The sequence below is a fragment of the Polypterus senegalus genome, chromosome 12, assembly GCF_016835505.1.
Source record: "Polypterus senegalus isolate Bchr_013 chromosome 12, ASM1683550v1, whole genome shotgun sequence".
In the NCBI taxonomy this organism is placed as follows: Eukaryota; Metazoa; Chordata; class Cladistia; order Polypteriformes; family Polypteridae; genus Polypterus; species Polypterus senegalus.
In genome coordinates, this window is record NC_053165.1 from 96,251,521 (window position 1) to 96,270,917 (window position 19,397).

Consider the following 19,397-nt stretch of genomic DNA (forward strand, 5'->3'; position numbering starts at 1 on the left):
GTTAATTCCTTAAAGGCTGCTGAATGAAAGTTTAACATTTAGATGATAGGAGGGCTTTGAGATGGGCAAAACCTCACTGGTGAGAGGCCATTATCTGGAGAGAGAAGCGAGTGTGCAGTGAGTTTTATACTAGTTGGGAGGTGGAAAAGTGGGGAAGCCACCATACCTGATAGTCAAGGCAAAGACCTGCACTGTCTACTAACAAAACCTTGTAAAAGTATGTCAGAAATTTATATTTTTTCACAGAAAAGAGAAAATGACGCTTTTTGCTTTTTCCTTTCAATCAAATTTACAAAAAGACAATTAGCCTAAAATACAATGCAGTAGTGTCTTTAAAGATTTGTGAATTAAGGGACCTGATTAGCCAAGAGGTAGTCTGTGATTTATAAAAATTATAATTGCATCTATAACAGATTGATTTGTGACCTCTAGGGATAAAAAAAAACAAAACAGAAAAAAAAAACAAATGGAACTGTAGCTTATTCAAAACAACATTTGTATTCTATCTCCAGGAGCAATCTGACTAAACATTTAATAATTTAGCTGCATATTGTAGCAACAGCTGAGAGGCAAGTTATATTAAATAAAAAAGAAATTACGTTTGAAAAATGAATATGTCCAAATGTGTGTTTGAAAGTGGGCAGCATAATTTGATTTCTTTGAACAGAACTGACCACTGTGCCTCTACTGCACACATATGGAATTCATTCATTTAATGTGATGCACAGTAGGTTGACTTGCACAGTCCATATATTATACACTGAATGCCTTATTACTCACTTTGGTGTTGACTGTGTCGTTACAGTTACACATTTAAATTGAATTCTTAGGGTTTCATAAATCACTTTTTTTGCTCATATGGCAAATTTCATTCATAACATCAGCATTAATTAATTAGAAAAGGAAAGAATATCTTAAATGTAAGTGCATAATACTGTGAATAAAATATGGATGAATTATTGCAATATCTGAGACATTTAAGTCTTTACAAAACAAATAAGATAGGTCAGTAAAGAGTTGTCTGGTTCATCCCACAGGCTTTACTGCACCTAATAAAAATCTAATTTTGAGTAGTGTAGAGAATTTATTGGAAGTCCATGATAACACCAGAGCTATGTCAATATGAAAAGTTGATAGTACTCATCAATATAAACCCTCTTACTGCAAGACCATCTTCCAGAAATTTCTAACTTTAAAATAAACGGCTAATTCAATGTAATGTTCAGTTTGAATTTATTTATGTACAGTGTAATGCATTTTCCATTTATAATGTTCAAGTACAACATAAACACGATGCAACATGTATATAGAAATACACTCACCTAAAGGATTATTAGGAACACCTGTTCGATTTCAACCAATCACATGGCAGTTGCTTCAATGCATTTAGGGGTGTGGTCAAGACAATCTCCTGAACTCCAAACTGAATGTCAGAATGGGAAAGAAAGGTGATTTAAGCAATTTTGAGCGTGGCATGGTTGTTGGTGCCAGACGGGCTGGTCTGAGTATTTCACAATCTGCTCAGTTACTGGGATTTTCACACACAACCATTTCTAGGGTTTACAAAGAATGGTGTGCAAAGGGAAAAACATCCAGTATGCAGCAGTCCTGTGGGCGAAAATGCCTTGTTGATGCTAGAGGTCAGAGGAGAATGGGCCGACTGATTCAAGCTGATAGAAGAGCAACTTTGACTGAAATAACCACTCGTTACAACCGAGGTATGCAGCAAAGCATTTGTGAAGCCACAACACGCACAACCTTGAGGCGGATGGGCTACAACAGCAGAAGACCCCACCGGGTACCACTCATCTCCACTACAAATAGGAAAAAGAGGCTACAATTTGCACTAGCTCACCAAAATTGGACAGTTGAAGACTGGAAAAATGTTGCCTGGTCTGATGAGTCTCGATTTCTGTTGAGACATTCAAATGGTAGAGTCAGAATTTGGCGTAAACAGAATGAGAACATGGATCCATCATGCCTTGTTACCACTGTGCAGGCTGGTGGTGGTGGTGTAATGGTGTGGGGGATGTTTTCTTGGCACACTTTAGGCCCCTTAGTGCCAATTGGGCATCGTTTAAATGCCACGGGCTACCTGAGCATTGTTTCTGACCATGTCCAACCCTTCATGACCACCATGTACACATCCTCTGATGGCTACTTCCAGCAGGATAATGCACCATGTCACAAAGCTTGAATCATTTCAAATTGGTTTCTTGAACATGACAATGAGTTCACTGTACTAAAATGGCCCCCACAGTCACCAGATCTCAACCAAATAGAGCATCTTTGGGATGTGGTGGAACGGGAGCTTCGTGCCCTGGATGTGCATCCCACAAATCTCCATCAACTGCAAGATGCTATCCTATCAATATGGGCCAACATTTCTAAAGAATGCTTTCAGCACCTTGTTGAATCAATGCCGCGTAGAATTAAGGCAGTTCTGAAGGCGAAAGGGGGTCAAACACCGTATTAGTATGGTGTTCCTAATAATCCTTTAGGTGAGTGTATACATACAGAGCATTTAAATATTCACATATCATACAACCCAATTTATAATTTTATCATGTTGCTTTTATAAATTGGAATATTCAGCTCAGTGAAAGGATATGTGAGGCCTTATAAAGACACTAAAGTAGTCCGGGACCTTAACTGGCCAGTCCACAAGATACTCACGCTAGCCCAGATAGTTCTCAAACTGCTACCTGCAGGCTTCGGCCTAAGCAGGATTAAAATGGAAGAGCTGGCTTTAAAAGTTCAAAATGCTCTCAAGGGACAAAAACCATGAAAAAACTCTGGCTTGAAGAGACAATCAAAACTGAAGAATCCTTATAAACGAGGGTATTGGTTCACAAAACAGAAAATTTAACAAAAATTCATGCAAGAGCAAAAAGTGGGGTGCTTGAAGGGCAAAAAAAATTAGCATTGTTGCTAGTGTCTAAGATGCTGATGAGTGATGCACAAAACTGTCAGTTCATTTTCTGGGGAAAGTCACTTAACTTGCCTGTTCCCATTAGAGGGGGTTTGAAACAATCTTATGGTAAACACTATGGACTGATGCTCTTACAGAAACCTATTTATAAAACTGATTTCAAAACCCAAGAAAATGGAAAATAAAATAGACTAACTAGACTGAATTGAGATGTAGGAAGCCAGTAGTGCTACTGCTTATATCAGATATGTGTGACGAAGTGTAATCCAGTTGACTTGTATTATTTAAAACCAGTAATGGCGCACTGCATGATAACGTGCAGTAAATACTCTTTCTCTGTACGTTTAGCATTCGTCTGTTCAGAAGTTGATGCGCTTGCTGCTTCCTGAGCAGCTCTTCTTTTCTCCACCCTAGCGGCCCGCTTCTTCTATTCTTTCATCGGCATCTTTTCGCGCTAAATCTGATTAAGTCAGTGTTTCTGTTGCACTTACTTTATACGTTTCCCTAATTTTTCACTTAAGCTGGCACTTAAATCTTCAATCTGCCTCAAGAATAATTTAAGATATGAAGAGGTAGGGGAAGTGACAGCGAAGTTGGTAGAGATGAGAACAGCGCCCATATGCCACACCGCCGCCCTGCTGGCTGCTGCAAAGAGTTGATTCTACAATAAAATAAAAATAAAAAGAGGAATAACCTTGGAGATCAATCATCACCCCGAAAGTGATTAGTAGACATTACGTAGTTTATTTGTACCAAGTTTCAGGTCAATAGGTCAAATGGTTTGCGAACTACAGGTGATTTAAAATCCTGGACAGACAAACAGACAGCCACGGTATATTGTATTATACATAAAGATCTACAGTACAGCACTCAAAGGTGTAATTTCCTTACTCATAATTTTATTACACAATCATGTGACGACCCTTAGTTTAAAAACACTGCTCTAGTGTGTTGGAAGGAGTGGGGAGGATTTTTCCCTCGCGAGTGTTACAGTAAGTCGGGCAGTAGGAAGAATGAAGAACTGAGTACAAGGTCTTACAAAGCTACTTTTATACCTGGTGCTGAAATTCCCATAATGCTGGCATCATACCATTTTAAAAATTAAGTTACTTTTTCAGTACCAGTATACCATGCAATCCTACTCCAGATACGACAGAGACTAACTGGCAAGCCAAAAAAATGGTAGCTGTGGCTGAGGCAGAAGTTAAGGCTTATCTGTATGTTGTGGTTGGTGAGGCCATGCATAATGACTTTTGGAATGGCCATGAACAGATTCTGGCAAACCATTTGATGACTCAGGGTAGATAAGTGGAATGTTATCCACACTGTCCTTAGCAAGGTAGGAAAATTCTGACATTAACTGAGGATGTTGTTAAGAGGTAGAAAGAGCACATTGAGAAATTACTAAACCTGGTAGATATGCCCCCCTTGTTGTCAAAAGCATTGGTCACGGCTGGGTGCATCTCTGTGGCTGAGGCTACTGAAGTGATTAAAAAGCTTAGTGACAAAGCTGTAGTGATACCCCAGATTTGACTTGAACTGGTAAAGCACTGCATATTGTGAAAGTGTTTTGGTTTACATGCCTTCTCAGGGTTGCGTAAAAGATATGGACTGTGCCTTGGGAATGTTTGACTGATGTGGTAACCCTCGTTTTTGATAAGGCTGGCAAAAGGATGAGTTCCTTTTAACAGAAGACTTACTCAGCCACCTGGGGAAATGCTATGATGGTGTACTGTAATGGAAACTCTTTCTAATAATTAAACCTCCCATTAAGTTATATTAATTCCTTCCTGGCCATGGAAAGGTGGTCCAACTCGTCTTGCACCGATCATTGAGGGGTCATGGGTTATATGCCATTTTGGGCATCTAGAAGTACAGGGTGAGCCAAAAAGAAGTACCACATTTCAAATGATTATTCTATAAAAATGCTACAAAATATAATAATATAATATAATATATTTCATTATGACACAAGAAACAGTATGCAAAATATATTTTTTTCACTGTGTTTCTAAAATGATCTCTTCAGGGTGGTGTCCATCACTAGCGATACCCTCTTCGAGACGATTTCTGAACACTTGCATTACTCATTTGGACTTGTTTCAAGGAGAAAAGTGGTCAGTGTGTGTATATCCTCGACTTGTGATAGCCCTACAAGAAGAAATTGCAAGGATGTGAGTTCAGGCGAATGTGAAGGCCATCTGACATCGCTGCGCAGGGAAGATCAGCTTACCCGGAAACATCTCCCGCAAAACTTGCATGGATCTCCGTGCTATATGAGCTGTAGCTCTTTCCTTTTGAAACCAGGCATCCACCACATCCATTTCTTCCAGTTTGGGCCGCAAAAAACTCTCTAGCATTTCAATGTAATGTTCTGAAGTGACGGTGACTGTTGCTCCCCCTCCTCAAAAAAGTATAGGCCTACAATGTCAAATTCTTCAACGGCGCAACAAACTGTAACATGCTCACTGTGCAGGGGTCTCTAATGAAGTTCATAAGGGTTGGTTTCAGCTCAATAGTGAACGTTTTGCTTATTTACACAACCATTCAAATGGAAATGTGCCTCTTCGCTGCAGATGATGATGGCATCTCGATGAACGGTTTGCAGAATCTTCACGCACAACTCTCTATGGCTCTCCCAGTCTCTCTCAGTGAATTCCTGCATTACCATCATTTGTATTTTATGTATGGATGGAAATTAAGGTCCTCATGTCTCCTCAAAGACGTGTTGGAAATGACTAAAGCAGAAGCAAGTTTGCGTGCAGAACATCTAGAAGACTGCAAAATTGATGCTCTTACCGCGTGGATGTTTTCAGGCATTTTTACAGTCCGAGAATAACCTGGAGATTTTCTGTTCAATGTTATTCCCGTCTGTCTACATTCAGCCACTCACTAAAGAATTGTTTTCCAATTTGGGATGTCACTGTTGTGAGGGTATGCTTATGTGTGTTTGGTGCATTGAGCAGTGATGATGGATTTGTTGTTTTTGAAGAACCCTTCGACAGCATAAGAACGGTCGGTGCGCAGGACCAAGGCATGTTTCCAACTGAAAACTACAAGGGATTGCCTATCAATGGACCCCCACCCCAACCCACTTGGCTGCCTCTACCTCGCACAATGACCTTGAGAAATATGGTACTTCATTTTGGCTCACCCTGTATATTATCACGCATCTATTATCATACCTGCTTAATGCTAATAGATAGATAGATAGATAGATAGATAGATAGATAGATAGATAGATAGTGAAAGGCACTATATCAGATAGATAGATAGATAGATAGATAGATAGATAGATAGATAGATAGATAGATAGATAGATAGATAGATAGATACTTTATTAATTCGCATAATCCAGCAACAGTATACTGATACAAAAAAACAATATTAAATTAAAGAGTAATAAAAATGCATGTAAAAGCAGACACTTTGAACTTTAAATAATGTTAGCATTTGTTAGCGTGTGGGGGAGGAACGATCTCCTCAGTCTGTCAGTGGAGCAGGATGGTGACAGCAGTCTGTCGCTGAAGCTACTCCTCTGCCTGGAGATGATCCTGTTCAGTGGATGCAGTGAATTCTCCATTATTGACAGGAGATTGCTTAGAGCCTGTTGCTCTGCTACAAATGTTAAACTGTCCAGCTTCAATCCTACAATAGAGCCTGCCTTCCTAACAAGTTTGTCCAGGTGTGAGACGTCCTTCTTCTTTATGCTGCCTCCCCAGCACACCACTGCTTAGAAGAGGGCACTCGCCAAAACCATCTGTTAACCGTCTTATTGCAGATGTTGAAGGACTTTTACTTACTGAACATCTAACGTGCCTTCTCTAGTAGGCTCCTTACAGTTAAATATTACTTAACTAATACTCACTTAATACAGAATTATATTAAATTTTCAAGAGATCCTGTACTGTTGTTAAAAAAATAAGCCACAAACGAAATTTAGAATTCAGTCAGCAGAAAGATCAAGGATGTTTGAGGTACTCTAGTACTTTTTGTTATACAAGCAGAATATGACTTGGTGCTGATAATGTGTTTTTCCCAAACCATTCGTTACATCTTCTATAAATGCAACATAAACAATTTTCCTTTCTCGCCCATGCAAATGATCTTTGTAAAAGAGCCCTGCAGAAATGGAGACTATAAAAAGAAGGCATGGATAAGTGCCCTCACAGCTGGATAGATCACAACATGCTGTCAGAAAAGACCAATGTCAGGTAATCTCCTTGAGGGGGTCAGCATTCATGAAGCAGTGCTCAAAGGACAGTGTCATGTAGCAGGCTAACCTCAGCTTGCGTATCAAAAGATAATCTTTAAATAAGGTCATGTCATGCTATGAAGGTTAATATTTGTGTCTTGCTGGGCCTGGGGGGTGGCAAAGCATCATATCAGAAAGAACGATAATAGAATTATCTCTGCTATTCTTCTTGATGCGGGTTTACATTTGCAAGAGTGTAAGTCGATGTTATATGTAAAATTACAGCTGTGACATTCATTGGGGAGGAATACAGTTTGTTAAATGCTAATTAGAGACACTATTCATTGTAATACAATTTTATTGGTTTTCTGAAACTAAGTTTAAAATTAACTGAAAGTATTTAGTTAAAATACTTATTCTTTATCTTTTTGTGGGACATATGTTTACTCTATATTACTGGACTACCATCTCAAACATAACTGCCATTTTCTTAGCTTTATAGTTCAGCATTGCTTTCCAACAACAACAACAACAACAACATTTATTTATATAGCACATTTTCATACAAACAGTAGCTCAAAGTGCTTTACATATTAAAGAATAGAAAAATGAAAGACACAATTATAAAACAAAATAAATCAACATTAACATCGAATAAGAGTAAGGTTCAATGGCCAGGGGGGACAGAAAAAACAAAAAAAACTCCAGACGGCTGGAGAAAAAAATAAAATCTGTAGGGATTCCAGACCATGAGACCGTCCAGTCCCCTCAGAAAAGAGAGTAGGGGTCAGTACAGATTTTAGAGCCACCATGAATAGTTATTTTGAGGAAATTGAACATACAGGGCATAAGAAGACACTCATGTAAAGATATGTTAGCATGATTAGCATGATATCCCTCTATATCTGAATTAATGTTTGTTGTCAGCTTATACTCAATGTCCAAAATGGCATTGTACTTCACTAAGTCTGCTTTTGGAAATAAAATGGAATTTCAAGAGCTACTATTATTAGATTCCATTTTTGTTTCTGGCCAGTCCTGACTTAAGATTAATGCATTTAGAGTTGATGAGTTAATGGTTACAGTGATGTGTGAAACATTGTTGCTTTGTGTTACAACTGCCTTAAAATGATTTTTTACATTTCTGCATTTACAGGTAATGCTGTCAGTTGATGAATTTATAAGTATAACTGTGCTTCTTCAATGTTTTCAGAATTCCGCAGCTACTGAAAAGGTTTGAGCATTGAGTATACACCAAAAAAATAAACAGAACAAAACATTCACAGTCAAAATTATCTTCATTTTAAAAGTTTCAGTGAAATTCAAAGTAAAAACAATTCCTGCCAAAATGAAGAGAACAATTGATAATACACACAAAATATAATTCTTGCCTGTAATGTTTCAGCTTCATGCTTACATAGCTTAGTTACATTTCCTCAAATTACCGTATTTATTACTATTTATGTTGCTAAGCATATTGTTGAATATATTACTACAAATAATACACCATATGTCAGTACATACATTACAATATACACTGCTTCATATGCTCAGAATGGCTTATGTTGAACGTTCAGCAGCAAAGGATTAAGCAATCATTACAATTTAATATTAATATTTAACAAGACCTCCCAGAGCACTTACACACCCAGCAGATATGTGGCAATCAGTCCTCACCCTAACCCAGCTTCATAAAGACTGGTGGTGGGACATGCGTGTACAGGGAGTGTTTCTGTTTATTTCCCTATTCTCTGGCAAGACGGGTTTAAACTTTCTGTTACTTTCTTTTTTCTTTTCTTGGGCAGATGATTTTAGGTACTAATAGGTGGTAGTTGGGGGTGTGTAGTTGGTGGTGTTATTTTATTTGCATTTTTGTTTTGTTCATATCAAAGCAGCATTAATTTTTTTGCTTAATAACAAATCGATTTGATCTCAAAAGACACAACTGGTCCTCCATTAGCAAAATATTGGTATAATCCTTTGAAGGTGGATGGTCCATAATAAAATCCATTTAAATCTCCCACAGTTTGTTGGATGAAGGTATAGGTTGCAAAGAACCTAATGGGCTTCCAGTCAATGATTTATCCCTGATCTTGCAAGGACATATATAATCCTGAGCATCCCTTTGCTCAGAGAGACACCAATATTATCTTCTAATCAATTTTAGCATTTTTGAAAGCCCTGGCAAACTACCAACTATTGAATCATGCCACCCTAATTTGACATTTGCATTGGCAATCTTTTTAACTAAATTACCAATAACTGAGAAGTTAGTTACTAATGGGGGTCTTTCTAATGGTATGATATTTTCCAGCTCCATAACAGTTTCACTATTCTAATATTAATGGGAGACAGTAATTTCTATCTTGCAAAATACAAAATAAGAAAAACAATGAAAATGCAATTAAAACAAACACCCTTTATGGTCTGTCTGGTGGTAAGGTAGTTAGCTACCTTCAAGCACATTAGATTGTTAAGATCTTTAAAGATAAAAATGGATGTTATGCCCATTCTAACAACTAATGCCACTGCTATAATAGTTCTATAGAGTGGTTCAGATCTAAATATGCAATTTTCATTACACTATAACTTACTAAGTTTATTACATAGAAAATCACCCGAAAAATCCCAGACCATCAAGAAGTGTGCAAACTGACGATATGAAGAATCGTCTTCGTGCTGAACTGGAATCGTCCCCACATAGATCAAAGTCATCCAGACGATCTGGATCTGCATAATTAGATCTGGACCACCCTGTATTGTCAGTAATTTCCTGTTACCAACATTATAGTTTTGTTCTGTGGATGCTCATGTTTTTGAGAAAAGGGCAAAAAATAAGGTTTTCCAGAATATTGAAAACCTTTGTTACAGGATATGTCTGATTTCTAAGTTTGAAACAATCTGTAATTTTCTGGGTGCCTTAAGATTTGTGTGGAGGTAAGTAAATCTTTTAACTTTTAAAATGAACACTTGGGCTTCAAGGGTCTACATCAACTTCAGATAGAATTGTTTTGGAATGAAAGTATGGCTTTTATGATTGAATTATGAACCTCCCTTGATAATTTGGGAATTCAGCAAATCTTTTACATTGTTTAATTGAGGCTAGTGCCTTCCATTCTGTTATAGCTTTTACTTTTGTTAAACTCTTTCAGGGCTGATGTTGACTTTTGTCAAAAAGAGGAATTGACAATGGTAATTAACTGTAAACTGTGACAAAACCCACCATTACATTTTAGTTGGACTCTCGATGCTAGAAGGAAAGTTAATTGGTTTGACCGAGATTCCCTGCACTCTCATGAGTAGCAAGGCGCACACAACGGCAAAAATTGCACTGACGTCTGGCGAGAGATCGAAGCGAATATGTAAAGCAAAATACTCTGTGTTGTCTATTATCTCTGATCTGGACTATAACTTGTTGGACTCAGGTTTTTGATACAAGAGATTGAAGATGAATGTGAGGTTTCAGATTCAGCTGATCGTTCCCCAGCTAGTCGTGGTACTGACAATGTTCACCTGGGAGGACTGCCACTTAACAATGATAAGAGGTAGAAACCAGATTGCAATGCACTGCGAATGCATCCCAGCCACGCAAAGACAGCCTGGCAGCAAGCAAGCCGCACATTCTTGGCAAACTGACAGCCACAGCATGCAGCAACAGACGTTTAATGTTGACTTCTGAGTGAAACCATTGCTTTTTGGAAAAAATATTCAGCCCTCAAAGAGTTAATCCATACTTTAGCCTCTATTTTGATATTACAGACTTTGTAAGACGATTGGGCATTAAGGGTGATCTGTAATGCCCTGTTGAGACATTAAATGCTGTCCATTTGTTACACTCATGCATGTGAATGACATTGTGTGCGCTGCGTAAATCAGGTTTTGTAAATACAGCTGACCCAGTGAACTAGTTTAATAATGGTAAAATCAATGGCAGCGGATAGTAATTTTACTCAGATTCATGTAATCAATATACTGTACAGTCAAAGAAATGCATTCTTCTTTTTGACAGAAAAGAACAATAGTAATAGCCACATTTTTCTCCATTTCCTCATCCATTGCTTTAGATGCAGTTTGTGCTCAGGCATATAATCTGCATTTAGGCAATGGAACTCCTGGCAGTAAATCACTAGCACAATCATGAGATCAGTATGAGGATAATTCTAAAAGTTTTCTGTTTGCTATGTACTTTAAAAAAGTGTTTGTACTCAGCAGTGATATTTCAGTTCTGATTTTAATTGTAGTTTTAGTTTTTATTTTACACAATTCATTTTTATTTTGTTTTACTTTTCAGTGGAGTGGACAATTTTTATTTTTATTTAGTTCTGTGTTTAAAATTTTAGTTTTTTTTTTTATTTAGTTCTGACTTTTTTTTTTACATAATATTAGTGCAATTTCAGTTTTTTTTTTTCTGTTTTAAGACCACAAATGCTGGCCTACACATATTTCAATGCAAGTTATGTTTCATTCAATAAAATACACACATAGTTCATAATGCCGTTAAACACAGCTTGACTATCAATGACCAAACAGATTAAGTGGCCTTATGAGTACAGTCAGCAAGATCAAATGTTTGAACCCAAGAAACCAGTCCATGCAAGCACATTGTTGTTAAGCTTTAAACAAGCACACATTTCAAGAGAGCTGTTCATGTTACAATGACATCTATTGTACAGATAGCCACAAAGTGAAAATACTCGCTTGACAAACGCCTGTAATGCAGGTGCACAGACAAGGTCCTCGGCCACTGGCACCAGCAGACTGTATGTTGACGATTTCTAGTCTACCTAATCGTGTGTATGAAATGTGCCAAAACTGCACTCTGTGTTGAAGAAACTGGACAAATGCTACACCAAAGAATGAATTTATACAGGTTCCACATTAAGTATGGCAATAAGTATGTTCCTGTAGGAGTTCACTTCACCAGCAATGGACACAGTGAGAAGGACTTTAAAGTCACAGTGCTTATGGGCAACTTCAAGACAAAGCAAGAGAGAAAGGAATGGGAAGTTAAACTGATGCTAAAATGTAACATATTACAACATGGTTTAAATAAAGACAAGAGTTTTATGGCCAGATATGAGGATTATTTACATTTCTCGGACTGACTCGGACTGACCCGGACAACCTGAATATAGATCCACATTATATGGAAAAAGTCATCAAAAACTTCAAAGGACTTTCTCAACAGTTATATTATCAAATTATAGAAATTATAAAAAACTCCTGATCTAAATCCATTAAGTAGTTCTCTCGTTCGCTAGCTAAGTGGAGGTAAGGTACATGCTGCTGCATACCATTTGCCGAAAACGACGGTATCTACGATTGTGAAAAACAAAGACGTTATTAAAAAGTAAATTGAGGTTAAATTTTCATTTATTTCATCTAATTCTTTTGTATTTATGTATTTTAGTATTAAGCAGTGTTTAAATTATTTTATACACTCCATCAATGTATAATATGCTAATAACAATAGGATTTTTTTATGGGGACAGATTAATCATTTTCCCTTTATTTCTTATGGGAAAAACTTGTTTGGTATAAATCAAAGGATCTGGAACGGATTAAGGATGTATACCAAGGTACCACTGTATTACAAAAGTGTATGTTGTTATTATTAATTTTTGCTGTTATGGAAATCTGGAAAAGAAGAAAAAACAAAAACCATTACAAAGATGAGCATGTATGTATGATGTATGATGACAAAGTTGCATTATCTGTGATGTACCTACATACATAAAGGTAACATATTAAAATATATTGTAACCAGTGCTATACACTAGTTAATTTATGTAAGTTATGTATTCATTAAAACAATATAACACTGAAGGCATATAGTATGCAATAGCTGTTTTTTTTTCTATGATGTATGTTAAACTTATAAAGACAAATAGAAACTCTCATGTGTAATGCTTCTTGCAAAGAATATTTGTTAAACACGTTCTTCTTATTAAGTCTGTTGGCACATCAGATTTTCAGTGTAGTATGTGAAAGCTGTTGTGTGATTCTGCAAAGGGGCTGCTATAGATCTATGTAATGAACACATTTGCTGATATACTCGTTTTCTTATGTGTTTCTGCAGGATGAAGATTTAGAGACAGATTTAAGAAAACTATGCATCAGACCAGAACCTGACCGCACCAGACAGGACCTTAAGCAATATGAAAGGTTTTTCCCTGAGTTGCAGTCTGATTTTAAGGTATTGCAGTATCAATGATTAAAAAAAAATGAACATAGCACTAGTTGTTTTATGTATTTATCTGTATTAGTTTTTCTAATTTTGGAAGCACTCAGAAATGCTACCCAGAGATGTTATCCCTTGGGGTTTGCTTTTATTGCCTTTTAGTCATTATTTTATCCTATCCTTGCTTTTCTGATCGATCCCCCTTCAGAAATTTTACACATACTACTTGCTACTTTCTTTGTCATCATTTCTTTAGTCCAAAACTCCTTTTTTATGAGAATAAAAGAAAGATAAACAATCAATGGGGCATGGCTTGTTGGAAAGCTTGAGTCAAGCACATGCTGTGAATTGTAGATTCGATTTTCAAAGTCAGTGTTACTGCTATTTATATGTTGTGGCACATTTAAAAAACAAAGTCTGTTCACTTTTATTTACTTGCTGTGAAACCTTTTGCCGTCACTTGCTTATCTGTTACCTTTTATTTTTGAAGTTATGCCCAGTATGATGTAGAAGCATTGCAGGCATTAACTGCGCATCAGAGCTTTGCACTTGGACAATTAACATTCAAAGGGGTACAGTGCAAAACTTGCCTGAAAGTGGCTTCATTTCCCCAGCCAGGTCTTGTCAAAACATAATGGAGGGAGGCAATTTTGAAAGAATGAGTTTACTGGAGAGTGAAAGAAAGCAAATTAAGTATATTTCCAAGGTTTGTTAACTGTTTATTAGTACGTATTGAACCTTTTGATCACTGAATTCGTATTTGTATAATTCAAGAATAAGCCTCTGCTTGTCATTTTGATAGTTTAGCAGCAAATTTTACCAGACACTTGAAGTTTCAAATTCAATCCTTTACCTAAGATTACAGGTACAGGGAACTTAGAATTGACCTTGGAGTGTTTAGTTGGATGATTTATTTATTTTAATATTTATATATTATTTGCAATATCTTTCTGATATCATTGTAGTGCCAACTTGCTATTGATTTCTTCGGGTCTGCTGCCATTTGTGCATCCATGTTGTTTGCATTGTGTCTCAGTGTGTGACATCATCACATTGCTACTAAGATGATGATGCGTTGTTCATGATGGTTAAACGATTAGCTGGTTAGAAAGACTCTGTAAAAAGATCAAATGTTTACTAGTGAATTTCGGAGCAAAAAATACAGTTCTAGTTTTGATCTTGATTGCTGTTTTGTTTTTTTTATATTTTTTTACCTTTGTTTTCAACCTTTGGTATTGACTATTTGATGACATATTTTATTTGTTGTGCTACAGTAGATTAATGAGTTTAGTGTACAGAGTTGATGCTCTCTCATGGATCCAGTGTCCTGAGTTCAAATTCCTGCACTCATTCACTGTCTGTCTATCTCTCTCTCTCCATACGTCATCCTCTTATTACTTCAGTTTTGGTTTCACATCACAAAGATATATACAGTATATATGTATATATATATATATATATATATATATATATTTTAGATTGATTAGTCACTCATAAATCACATCTGTGAGAGTGTGGGTATGTGTGTGAGTGAGGCGATGTGGTGGTCTGGCACCCCCATTCATGCCTTGTGCTCATTGTTGCCATCATAGACTCTGTCACTCAACAAACGTAAAATGGATTAAGTGGGGCTGGGAATGTCATGTTGTGTATAATTTATAGTAGCCAAACAATTTAAAAAACAAATACTGCGAATGTTCGGTTCATTTGCTACTCTAAACTGTCCTAGTATACACTGATCAGCCACGACATTAAAACCACGGACAGATGAAGTGAATAACACTGATTATCTAATTGCAATGGGACCTGTCAAAGGGCAGGATATATTAGGCAGCAAGCAAACAGTCAGTTTTTTGAAAAAGATGTGTTGGAAGCAGGAAAAATTGGCAAGCATAAAGAACCTAGCAATTTTGACAAGGGCCAAATTGTGATGGCTAGATATCTGGGACAGAGCATCTCCAAAATGGCAGGTAATGTGGGGTGTTCCTGGTATGCAGCAGTTAGTACCAAGGAAGGACAGCCAGCGACAGTGTCATGGACATCCAAGCCTCATTGATGAGCATGGGGAAGGCTAGCTTGTCTGGTCCTACAGAAAAGCTACTGTAGCACAAATTGCTGAAAAACATAATGCTGACCATGAGAAAGAGGTGTCAGAACACACAGTCCCTTGCAACCTGCTACATATGGGGGGCTGCATAGCAGTAGACTGGTCAGAGTGCCAGTGCTGATCTGTCCTTTGCCTAAAACATCTACAAGGGTATGTGAGCATCAGAACTGGACCATGGAGCAATAAAAGAAGGTGGTCTGGTCTGATAAATTACATTTTATTTCAGATGATGTGGGTTGCCAGGTGCATGTGCGTTGTTTACTTGGGGAAGAGATGGCAGTAAGATATGGGAAGAAGACAGTGTGATGCTCTGGGCAATGTTCTGCTGGGAAACGTTGGTGTTGGAATTCATGTGGATTTTACTTAGACCATGTACCACCTACCTAAAGATAGTTGCAGAGCCCATATATGCCTCTTCACAACAGTTGTATTCCCTGATGGCAGTGGCCTCTTTCAGCAATATAATGAGCCCTGCCACACTGCAGAAATTGTTCAGGAACGGACTGAGGAACATGATAAAGGGATGAAGGTGTTGAATTGGTTTTTCAAGTTCCCCAGATTTAAATGCAGTCGAACATCTGAGGGATGTATTGGAAAAACAACTCTGATCCATGAAATCCACAACTCATAACTTACAGGACTTAAAAGATCTGTTTTTTGTGCCAGATACCATAGAACACCATCAGAGGTCTTGTGGAGTTCATGCCTCAACAGGTCAGAGATGTTTTGATTGCATGAGAGGGACCTACACAATATTAGGCTTGTGGTTCTAATGTTCTGGCTGAGCAGTGAATGTGTATGTAAGTATGCTTTACTGTTATGTTATTTTAGAAAATTTTAGAGACTGAGTAGAACATAAAGGAGCTACCTAGTTACTGTCAAGGTTGCTAACAGATATGCAATAGAAACCTTGACAGTCACTACTTGGACTGAGCCATTGTGATATTCGGGCGCATGAAAACATAATTAAGGCCTCTGAAGCACAAGGCAGGCCACAAATTAAAACTCTAAAGCAGGCTCATGCCCTACCTACTTACCAAACAAGGCCAATCCTATAAATCCTAGAAGGAACCATGAAACTCCTGACCACCAAAAAATGAACAGAGTCTCTTAATGATAAAATTTTATTGAAGAAATGTTTCCATAAACAAATAATAAAAAACGGACAACATGTTTACAAAATGTTGCCTCCATGTTTCAATTCAAAAGTAGGCCATGTATAATACAAATGCTTAAAACAGCAAAAATGATAAATTGCCAAAAACTAGAAATTCAAAAAACAGAAATTATACTGTCCAAAAAGCTGGGAGAAATCCAAAAAAGGGCAACCAAACAACAATAGCTGGAGGTAATGTCTAAGGGCCAAGAGCGGTCCTCAGAACTGCAGTTTGTCTCCCTGGGCTCAATATACAACAGACTGAGATAGTCATTAACAGAAGATAACAAAGCAAAAAAAATCACAAATAACAACAAAATAAACAGATACACAGTAAATGAAATGGAGCCAGCGACAGAGTTCTGGCCAAACCGTGACATAGGCATTTTTTAAGAACAAGTCATGCATATACAGCATGTACCACTATTTACAGAACTGTACAATCATGTGTCATTGTTGCAGTACATATTGAAGTGGACAGAAATATTTAAAAAATGAAAATTTTTAAACTTTATTTATAATAATTTGGTTTGACAGAGAATTTCCACTTAAAAATATTTTTTGCAAGTGTCTCTCATTTCCAGCCCATTTTTGTTCATATTTTAATAAAATGATGGAGACTGCTAAAGATGCTTTCTCTTTATCAAAATGATCGCTGTTGTACCTCTAGGATGCTGTATCATTGTGCTGTATCATGACTGCTGATAAACAGAAGTGTCACCGACATCCAAGATAATCTCTGCTAATAATGTCTTGGTGCACTTGGCACTACGGTTGGAATTTTAATATCATTTACTGGCCGCCACTTAACCACAACTTCTAATTCAATTACCTCAATGTCACATTTAGCATGCAACAATTTAACTATAAAGTAGATTAAATGAATCCACTTTAGCAGATGGCTGGGGGGGTGACCCGGCCGGGACACCCAGGAGGACCGGAGGAGGGCTTATGCCTCCCCCAGACCATGTGGGGGCGACCGCCCTGGTGCCTATGGGGACCAAGGGTACAGAGCTTTGAAGCTCAATCCTGTAGGGGCCCGTGGTCACTGCCAGGGGACGCCCCAATGCCTGTAGAGCCCTGGACCTCAGCACTTCTGCCACACCTGGAAGAGGAGCAGGGACACCCGGAGTGCTTCTGGGGATGCAGCCGGTGCTTCTGCTGTACTGGGGAGTACCGGTGGAAGATTGCTGGGAAGCACCTGGAGCACATCCGGGTGATTATAAAAGGGGCCACCTCCCTTCATTCAGTGACTAGAGTCGAGTGGAAGAGAACGAGGTCTGTGGAGGAGGCAAGGAGGCAGCCTGAAGAAAGAGAAGGCATTGTATTGTTGGCCAGGACTTTTGGGGACTTTGGGGTTTATGCACTTTGTAAATAATGGTGATTAAACATGTTGTGGGTGACATGAACGTGTCCGCCTGTCTGTGTCCGGGTCGGCTACTACACCACATAAAGGTAAACTTATTCGTATAGCACTAAACTTACATGTCTAAAATCATGGCAAAAAAAACTCCACACTGATGTTTTCTATCCAAGCCGAAACACTGAAGCAATATGTTAGTATTGACAAAGAATTTTGCACCATAATATACTCATATAGAACTCACAGATACCAAAGTTCATCTCTCTCTATATAAAATCCAACGTCTGTCTGTCTGTATGTCTGTCCGCTTTTCACGAGAGAACTACTTAACGATTTACATTGGGTATTTTTGTATAATTTGCTTGAACATTCTGATTGATTTTGTGACTAAGTATCATAGTTCGCAGAGAGTCTGCTGGCCCAGGGGAGAGGGAAGCGTGACATCAGTAGTGGGGAGCCGGGTGGGGCCCTCCTCACTCACACGACAGCCTCCATTCGAGTCAGTGTACTTATGCGTTTTGAAGTGTACCTTGCTCCCTGTGTGGAGTTTGCATGTTCTCTCCGTGTCTGTGTGGGTTTCCTCCAGGCGCTCCGGTTTCCTCCCATAATCCAAAGACATGCAGGTTAAGTGGATTGGCGATTCTAAATTGGCCCTAGTGTGTGCTTGGCGTGTAGGTGTGTTTGTGTGTATCCTGTGGTGGGTTGGCACCCTGCTCAGGATTGGTTCCTGCCTTGTGCCCTGTGTTGGCTGGGATTGGCTCCAGTAGACCCACGTGACCCTGTATTCGGATTCAGCGGGTTAGAAAATGGATGGATGGATGGAAGTGTACCTTGCCCCCGTTTAGCTGTTGTGGTGAATGACCGGCCATTCATCCCGGCCAATACCCCCAAGCCACCAGGTGGAGCTCTCCCTGCAGCATGGAGGTGCCCCGAAGACCAGCAGGGCATCATGGACATTGGAGTCTTTAGGCGGCCACTAGGTAATGCTGTAGGGAGGAACGACGGTTATTTACCCTATGCCCCGAAAGTACGTCTGAGTCACATGGACAAGGGGAATGACGTGCTTCCGGGGTGAAGAAAAGGACTTTTTATATGACCCGGAAGTGATAGGAGATCACATGGACTGGGGACTCTTCTGGGTCAGGGAATATAAAAGGATTGTGGGAGCTCCCAGACGGCGAGCACCGCGTCTGGGAGTGGTGGAGAGTTTATTGTAGAGTATTGTGTTTGATTTAATGAGTATTGTGGAGAGGAGGGTGCTTGGTGCACTGTGCAGAATTAATAAAGTCTACTTTTGGACTTTTATCTGGTGTCTGGCATATTGGACAAGGGTTCAAGGGAGCGATAGCGCCCCCTACCTGTCACACTGTTTATTGATTTTTAAAGTTTGTCTTGTTTCACTACTATACGGGTGGAGCCATGGGGGATGGTTAGTTATGGATATGATAATATGACGGCTCTCT

At 38.5% G+C, this 19,397-nt stretch overlaps 1 protein-coding gene across 3 annotated transcripts in view; it reads left to right on the plus strand.

Moving 5' to 3' along the window:
- The window catches only part of LOC120541399 (cytosolic carboxypeptidase 4), a 917,845-nt gene that overhangs the window by 379,817 nt on the left and 518,631 nt on the right, over positions 1-19,397 (plus strand). For all 3 annotated transcript variants that reach the window (XM_039772988.1, XM_039772990.1, XM_039772989.1), the window contains one exon: positions 13,207-13,323. In XM_039772988.1, the coding sequence (XP_039628922.1) occupies positions 13,207-13,323 (117 nt within the window). The remainder of the gene's footprint in view (positions 1-13,206; positions 13,324-19,397) is intronic.